The 9415-nt window shown below is 38.9% G+C and overlaps 1 protein-coding gene across 1 annotated transcript in view; it reads left to right on the top strand.

Annotated features, from left to right (window-relative positions):
- LOC107699663 (proline-rich protein 36-like) overlaps positions 1-9391 on the top strand; it is a 32338-nt gene extending 22947 nt beyond the window's left edge. Inside the window, exons 2-8 of the mRNA XM_016500990.1 lie at positions 4590-4798; positions 5554-5636; positions 5831-5970; positions 6100-6292; positions 6371-6518; positions 7012-8253; positions 8876-9391. Coding sequence (XP_016356476.1) covers positions 4590-4798; positions 5554-5636; positions 5831-5970; positions 6100-6292; positions 6371-6518; positions 7012-8253; positions 8876-9196 — 2336 coding nt within the window. The 3' untranslated portion in view covers positions 9197-9391. The remainder of the gene's footprint in view (positions 1-4589; positions 4799-5553; positions 5637-5830; positions 5971-6099; positions 6293-6370; positions 6519-7011; positions 8254-8875) is intronic.
- Positions 9392-9415: the final 24 nt, after the last annotated feature.

The raw sequence follows: 9415 nt of genomic DNA, 5'->3' as shown, positions 1-9415 counted from the left end.
TATTTGTGTGTGTGTGTGTGTGTGTGTGTGTGTGTGTGTGTGTGTTTAAAAAGAAAGTAATAAATAAGATATATGCTTTTCACCTATATATTTCACACACACACAGATATATGCTTATATATTATATATTTCACACACACACACACACACACACACACACACACACACACACACACACACACATATATTAAAATATATATTAAAAATGAATGTATATAAAGATATATGTATGTAAAATTTGATTTATATTATATAAATGATAAATAATTATAAATTATATTATATAAATTATATATAAAAAAAATTTTCAAGCCATGAAAACAACTGTAATATTTCTTGATACTTCCAGTTTTTCCGTGACTGTAGGAACCCTGTAACTGTTCACCAACACTAACTGTCTGTTAACTAACACTGTGAAAAGTGAATGAAAAGCAACCAACACACCTGGAAATTCATGAGTTTTTATTGTTTTGTTGCATGTTTTTATTCACAGCATAATTCCAATACTTCCATTTGTATTATTTCATAGTTTTATGCTTATGACTTCACTGAAATGCAGGATATAATCATAAACAGAACGTTTTAGACACTGCATGTGTTTGAGGGCAGGACAGGGTTAATGAATGGTGTCTGCTGTGTGTGCCTCCCCCTCACCCCCCACACACACACACACTCGCGCGCTCACACTCAGGTGTGACGGAATATTGGGATACATTCTGGAATACTCTCTCGATTCTGTGAGTACACATTTTCTGCTCTTTGGTCTGTGTAGGCTAGGCAGCATTAATGCATTGCGTGTTTGTGATCCGTTTTGACCCCTGGTTAACTTCTAAGCCAGGACAGTAGCAGACGGTACTCCATTTCACTGTTAAAAATAGAGTGAATTCAAGAAAGAGACATTTAGATGCTGCTTCAAGTTTACTAAAATACTAACCAAGTTAATGTTTTGTGCCAGTTTTACTGTTTGACCAGTGAATGTCCATGACTAGTTGTTTGTGATTACTGAATAAGGATCTTCTAGAAATAAATCTGATTCCATGATTAATGCATACTATTATTTAGAATCAGAATGATTCGCTTGCAGAACTTTTAAAGTCATTCATGTTTAGATGGATCTGCTAATGAATCAGTCAGACTGGTTTGTTCTTTTGAATTAATCAAATCAGTCATTTCTATCCACTAAACTCTTTTAGAACTGAGCGTAACTAGAACAAGTTGACAATTGAATTTTTTTAAATTACTTTGTGGTGTGTTTTTGTGTTAACTTTTTATTCATTTTTAAATACACATATGAACTTTGTTATATTCAGCTTACATGTAACAGTAGCATGCATGCATATTTATGCATAGTGTACAATACAAAAAACACAACACAACATAAACTATATACTGTATACTATACTGTATATATATATATATATATATATATATATACTATATACTCCTGTGACTGTTCACTAACACCAGCTGTCTGTTAAATAACGCTGTCAAGATCTCCGTGGCTCTCAGTTTTAAAGTGTTTCGTGCACTCATCTGTGACCTTTCTAGGTGTTCATTTACCATCTCGTCATAGTTGATCTGCAACCGTCACGTTTTTAATAGCCGTCTGCTGTTGGTTTTGATGCGTCTACTCGTAAACTTTGAGGAAGAGTTCCAGTAGCTCGGGTGTCTGGCTGTGTCAGGACGCCAGCATCCTGCCGCTCTGCATGTGACGAGATCTCTGTCTGTACGCTGTGTGAAGGCTGCATGTGTCCAGGCTATTATTGACTGCGTGGATGGATGGATGAATAGGTGCATGAGAAAAGAGTGAGGTAAGAGCTTTATCAGGCCATTTTAGGCTAGCTGTATGTCTGTAATTCTGTCCGACTCTCCGTCTGTCTTTCCAAAGTTTCTGTTGGCGGCTCAGTGAAGGGTCTCATGGTTGTATGTAAAGGACAGGCTCGATTTGGTAACACTTTAGACATCAGTTGACTATAAGTAACTTTGCAAGCACGTCAATTTATTAAACTAACCCTAACCGTAACCTAACAGTCTGCTAATACTCTAATGAGAGTTAGTTGACATGTAGTTGCAAAGTTACTTATAGTTAACAGAATGTCTAAGTGTAACTCTGGATTCACTTTAGGGGCGAACTGTATAACAAAATCTATAGCCTAATGATAAAGGTATATAAAAAAATAGTTATTTTTTCTGTAAATTCAACCCTAAATGTTTTCACTAACAAATAACCGTTAAATAATGCCTATTTTGGCATAACCCAGTGAATTAAATACTGTACAAATAAAGGATACTATATCTCATTTAATTATTATGCATTTTATTCTAAATATGATGGATGCAAACCATATGATTAAAATGATTAATGACATCAGTGCACAATCTACTATCATTGGCACACTTTAAAAATTATTTTTCATTAAGTTGTAAATAAAACAAAGATTATTGAACTACGTTTTACAAGAAAATATATTTTCAGTCTTGCTCATTTAAATCAATGTTACTTTCTGTTTCATTGTAATTATTTGTGAAATTGACCAGTAATTTCACAAATAATTAGTAAATAAAAGTCGATTCTACACTAAAAAGTGTTTCTACACTATTTATGTATTTATTTTTGCAGTGTAATAGTAAGTAAACTGCTATTTTTCAACACTGTAAATAAAGCAAAATTTATTGGAGTAAGTTTTATATGAAAATACTATTTCAGTCTTTGTTTATATACATACATATACTGTATATTATATATATATATATATATATATATATATAATTTCATGTTTAATTCATGCCGTTACTCGGCGTTTCTTTTAATTTTTGTGGAGTTTACTAGCAATTTTCTAGTGAAAATTGTTTCTACATTTTTTCAGTTTTGTAAAACTAAAAATTAAAAATGAAAACAAAGTCACATTTTAAGTTTGATTAGATGATGTCAAAGACATTTGTAAAATATTAAATGCACAACAGTTGATTTCTGTCTATAATGTGTCGTATGGCAACTGTAAACAACCAGTCTATACTAAAAGTGGGCACAACGGTGTCAAGATTCAACACTTAATTGCTCCTGTTAAACTCAACAAAGAAACAACCGCATTTGCAGACCGGACTGTAGTTTTCTGCTTGATGTTGGATGTTTTAAATGTGTATATAACTTTTATGCATCTCATCCCAAGTAGTGGACTTGAGCACCTGTAATTCTGTCACAGTTCCTCATATTGAAGGGTGTGTTACTGAGGGACAGATTGTGTTCATAGCTCAACTCTTACTGCAGGACCCAGAAAAGTGTGGTGACATAAGCTCAGCGTGACGGATGTGTTGACAGGGTCTCTGCGGTCCATCACAACAGGCTTTTACCTGCCAGCTGACACAACCCAGAGACAACAACCGAACCGAGTTGAATAATGTCGTAGTTAAGGGCTGTTGTATGATGTAATGCAAAAAGTGGACTACCTAAAACCCCTCTTGTGTATTTCAACTGAACTGAACCAGTTTTCTGTTTAGAAAAGCCCCTGTGTGAGGGTCTTTGGTTCTGGCACTACAGCTGCATCAGGACTGGCATATAGCTGCTGCTGAAGGACTGTATTTAGTAACATGATTGAGAATGCTTAGAAAGGTTGGAATGCCCGACTGACTCAAACAAGCAAACATCATATCTGTGTTTGGAGACACTCACTCTCTCTCTCTGCTGGAGAGGAATATCATGCTAATGTCTTATTTTTAAGCCTGTTGTTCATTGTTCTTTGAGACTTTCCTCTTTGATCATGTCTCTAGCTGCATTAGAGTTTTTATTATGGAAAATTGTTATAGTCCTTCGCAAACATAGACTACCATTCAAACATTTGGGGTTGGTAGGATTTTTTTTTTTTTTTTTTAAGAAATTAATACTTTTATTCAGCAAGGATATATTAAATTGATCAAAAGTGACATTAAATACATTTAGAATTTTACAAAAGATTAAAAAATTTACTTTTTTTTTTACTTATTCATCAGATAATATTGAAAAAGAAATTGTGTCATGGTTTCCACAATTGTTTTTAACTTTGATAATAATAAGAAATGTTTCTTGAGCATCAAATCAGCATATGATTTCTGAAGGATCATGTGACACTGAAGACTGGAGTAATGATGCTGAAAATTCAGCTTTGCATCACAGGAATAAATTACATTTGACTATATATTACAATAGAAAACAGCTATTTTAAACTGCAATAATATTTCTCAGTATTGCTGTTTCTATTGTATTTTTTATCAAATAAATGCAGCTTTGGTGAGCATAAGAGACTTTCTAAAAAACTTTAAAATCTTACCGACCACAGATTTTTGAATGAGAGTGTATTTGTATTTTTTACTTTAAAGGGAAAGTTTTCTTTGTCTTTTGAAACAAATTAGTTTGATGTAGTTAGTATTGACATATTGCAACCCCTTCTATCTTATTGAACAGCAAAACAGACTTTTATATTATGATAGTCAGAGGGAGAGCAGCAAAGGTCATGCAAAACAAAACCTGACTAACTTTAAAAGGAGTTTATTCTTTCCTTAAAGTAACTTCAGGAAAAGTGCAATAAAAAAATGTGTTTCTTCTTTTTGCACAGACGCATTGCTTGCAGATCTCGAGTCTTCCACCGCCCATATCTCCAAGTGCCCAGTGTTTCTACCCGAGGAGACGCCATATTCCTACCCCACCGGAGGACACCTTTTTCAGGATGACTCCCCTCTTCCGCCCCTGCCCCCTCCACCCTCAGCTGAGGCCCTGAATGGATCACTGTCCCCGCAGCAGGACTCCCAACACTCCTCACAACAGGTTCAGCACAACCTATCTTAGGACTTTCCAAAATAACTAGTCACATATAATGTCCACATCACCTCCTTGTGTCTTGTTATTGCTAATGGGTACAAATATTTTATAACTACTGTTTGATAGTTCTATACTTTATCTGGGATTCTCAAATTATTTTACTTAGTACTCAGATTTTATATTGAGCATTAAGTGGTGACCCAAACACAGTACCAGAACTGTTGTATTAAGTCAAGGTTTCCCAAATTTTTTTGTCAACTGAGCCACTTTGACCTAAAATATTTACTTGAAGTTCCCCTGAGATTTTGATTTAATGTTTCAATAATTCAACACTTGTTCATGGTCCTCTGATTAAAGATGACTGATTTTCTGGATAATGGTCACTTGACATGCTGGTAAACAGCTGAAATATTGCATATTTTTTATTTAAATTTTGTATGTAATTATTATTATTTTTTTTTTTTTATTTAATATAATGATTTACTTTTCATAAACTCACAAACCCAATACAGTTCCCTAGAAACCCCAGTTTATGAAACTAAGTAAAGAAAAATAAAAATAAAAAAATAATAATAAAAAAATAAAAAGTGAAATTTATTAAAATTAGTAAAATTACTGAAATAAACCAGCAATATGAAGAATTATTAACATGAACCCCTTTTGGACTGTGGCATGCCAGTTGAGAATCAGTGATGTATTACATTTGCAATATAGATTTGCATAAAAATTATGCATTTTGGTTTTCTTGTGTTGAAATTCAGTCTCTGGGCTCTGCTCATAAAAGCACGTTGTCTCGGGACAGCAGTCCACCAGCCTCGCATACGGAAGAAGACCACGTTTACAGGTGAGTTACAGTATCACAGGTAAGAATTGACTGATAATATAAGACTGATAAACTAATACTGATATTGGCCAAGTAAAATAGGTATTAGATATTTGTCATTCTACGATGTGAGCCACCATAATATCCCTTCCTTTGACCCGTGACCTGCTATTATGAAAAATGAAACCTTAAATGGCACACTTCTATTGGTCCAGTTTTCCTAACAAGCAGAAGCATTCGGACTCATCAGCCGCAGCCATGACTTCTGCCCTGGGCAGCAACCTGTCTGAACTGGACCGCCTTCTTCTGGAACTCAGCGCTGTACAGCAAAATGCCCCATCATACTCCACCACAGGTAAACATGAAGACACACTTAAGGCATTCCAAAAAATTTATTGTCATGCATGAATATTTATACTGCTTTTATTATGGCTAGAGACATAAAAAAAACAAGTAATTGTACTTTGAAACTTCCTCTCTATAGAAGATGCTGCACCTCCATTGCCGCCCTGCAGTGTTGCCCACTATATCCAGGAGAATGGAGCCCACCCAGGCATCACACTGACACCGGCAGCCCAGGACAGGCCTCAGAGGAATGATACGAAGGGGACAGAAGATGGCCGTCCCACTGTAGAAAGTCTTCTGAATGAGTTGGAGAGCTCTGTGCCTTCCCCAACGTAAGACCACTCTCAACTCTAGATGGACATGGATTTACATTGTGGGTTTTAATGGAATGATGTAATTTGCGTAAACAGGCCAAGCCCCTGTGCTCTGACGAGTAAATTGACGGACGGACAGGTGGACACAGCTTCCGAGCAGCAGGGCAGAATATCAGCCACCTCCGCTACACGAGAACTAGATGAGCTCATGGCCTGCCTCTCAGATTTTAAGGTGCAGAGCAATGTGAGTGTGTGTGTGCATGTGTGACATGGAATGGCTTTAGTAGGACAGAAGTAAGTGAGTTGTGTCTGGGAATGTGTGCTGAACTATGTTGTTTGGGTGACCTATTTTCAGGACTTACTGCTTGGCAATCTGAAATGTGTTTCCCAAAAACGTCATAAGCATATCGTTGAGACCATTGGTGCCAATGGTGTCTACAATCTTCTTGGGCTTACGGCGCTGTTGGGAAGCATTACCCTGGCTGGTCGTCATCTGACCATCACAAACTTTACCACTTTATTTATTTACAAATCTTTTTCTGCTTGTCTATGTCTTTTAGCTTTAATTTCATCTCATTACTTCAACATTTTGTCCAGAATATGTTTTGTTTTTTCCTCAGCTGTTCTGTACATCTCATTAAAGTTTTTTCTTAATTATTTCTCATTCTCTGCCTCCCTTAATCTGTAAATCTCTTCTGTTTCTCCTCTTTCCCTTGTCCCTCCTTTATGTCCTCCAGCCAAGTTCATTGGGTTCCCTGAACTCTGAGTTAATGTTTGAGCAAACTACTACAATTGCTGTAATCCACCCTCCCCCTACAACTGCCGTGTCCAAATCCCTGTCCCCTACCCTCCCAGCGGATCCAAGCCGATATTGCCCAGGTCTCTCCCCTCCTTTAAACTTTGAACTGCACATTGTGGAGGATTCTGGTGAACCGGGGGCTGCGCCTCCACCATTGAGTGTTGTCCCAAAGCCTTCCTCTCGACTGTCTCCACCTGTAGCATCCAGTCCTCATTTTTCTTCAGTACCTGACCTGGGCTTGGATACTTCCATTGAGGTTTCTGCTTCCCTGCTCTCCTCCCAGGTGGAGTCTCTAGTGGTTCTGTCTCAGACTATAACCACGACTTCCACATCTGGAGGTGGGGACATTTGTAGTATCAGGGAGGGAAGTCCTTCTGCCAAATTGACAAGCACTGGGCTAAAGTCCTATTCGCCTATCATCAAGTCTTCTAGTCCAACAAGTGCCCCAGTGGTCAGCAGAACCAATGAAAGAGTTAGTCCATTGTTGACACCAGCATCTATTGATCTGTATCTCTCCAGCTCTGAAGCAAAACCTATGAGTCCAGTGTCATCTCTTCCCAGATCTCCACTTCCTACAGTCTCTGAATCACCATCTCTGTCTCTTCCCAAAGCTGTTTCACCCCCTCTAATCCTATCCTCTTCCTCATCTCTAGTGGTTCCCAAGTCCCCAAGCCCAAAACCATCATCGGGACAGCCTGATTCAGCTGTTTCTCTCAAAACCCTTCCTCCCACTGGGCTTGAATCAGCAACCTATGAGCCATCTCTTGATGATGCCTTGGATAAACTTCTTGCCATGAGCTTCAGCATGCCTGAGAACGAGGCTCCAATCACAGCATCAGCGGCCTCACGGCTCGCTTCGGAAGTGCAACCAGAAGTTTACGAGGAGACAATAGTAGTAGTGGATCGCAGCAACATTCATCCAGACACTCACACAGAGAGTGAAATTGGGGATGGACTCTTGGAGGATCAGTCGGACTGCAGGAGTGATCTTGACTGGGCTGACATGGAATTGAAGATGGCCTACGAAGGACCTGATGGCTCCTTGACCCCCATGACCGAGGCAAGCTGGATGGATGACTCCCTCACTCCGTCATCTTGCCCTGGAACCCCAGATGCCCAGATGGACCTTCCCATGCTCCATATGGCTGGCACGATGGACAGGATCTCAGCCTCTGGACATGTACGGATAGGACTGCGATGCTTGTTGATTGGAATGCTGTGAAATTTGTTTTGGAGTTATTTCAGACAAGTCTTGCAGTGGTTTGATTGCCAGCATCTAAATAAAGGGTGTCCAATCTTGCTCCTGAAAAGTCACCTTTATGCAGAGTTTAGCTCTATCCCTAATTAAACACACCTGAACTGTGCAGGTGTAAATGTGCAGGAAAGTGGCTGTCCGGGAGCAGGACTGAGCATGCCTGCTGTAAATGAAACATGTTAGTCAGATGGATGAAAGTCATAATTGTTCCTCTACACCCTGAATTATTCTTCCTCTAATTGTTTAGTTTAAACTCCATTTATGGTAAATTGTAATGGTAAGAACTTGTATGTTGCTGTGTCTGCGCTTGATAACCAGTGGTACCAATGGTACCTCTGTGCACTTGATAACCAACAGTAATTTGATAATCAGTGCTAACCACCACCATGTATGCAAACTCCCAACTATTTCATGCTAACTGATTTTGCACCTGGATTGCATCTGAATGCTTCCCTAGATCCCTGCTTGTCTTTATTGGTTTCTTTGGACAATAATCAACCATTCTTGAGGCATGTGGCATCTCAAGGAGTTTGTACTGCTGTCCCAGATCAAATCAGTTATTAGACGTACCAAGGAGATTCAAAACGTCCACCCCATGTACCGAGATGGCCTGATACGAAGGAAGATGGGCCCCCTGATTTTCCACAAGAGCAACTCCCAGGACCGGCTCATTGAGGAACTGCAAGGCAAGCTGGGAATTGCCCGTAAGGATCGTCCGAAAAAGCAGCAGCCAGACGATTGGCTCACAGAAGGCGTCATTGTCATGTCCAACCCCAAACGCTCACGAGAAGACCACAACAGGGAGGTGGATAAGGTAGACGGGAAGGATCTACGGATTCAGCAAATTCTGTTTCCATTCAATTCCTGAAATTCTTTTGCTTAATTGCGTTGAAGTTTCTCTGTAATCACCTGCTTCTTTCTTCTTCATTCCTACTTTCCATCTTTTTCTCTCTCGTCTTCTGTCTTATCGGTGTCTTCCTCTAGATATTCATACCTCCTGAGTCTCCTCTTCCTCAGAGGAAGGTGATCCCACCTCCCCAGTCTCCCCCGATCCCTCGCCCCCCTCCCCTTGCTGAAGAACCAAAGC

Source organism: Sinocyclocheilus anshuiensis, unplaced genomic scaffold (genome assembly GCF_001515605.1).
Source record: "Sinocyclocheilus anshuiensis isolate Anshui unplaced genomic scaffold, SAMN03320099.WGS_v1.1 scaffold714, whole genome shotgun sequence".
Taxonomy (NCBI): domain Eukaryota; kingdom Metazoa; phylum Chordata; class Actinopteri; order Cypriniformes; family Cyprinidae; genus Sinocyclocheilus; species Sinocyclocheilus anshuiensis.
This window is presented reverse-complemented; position numbering and strand designations above follow the sequence as displayed.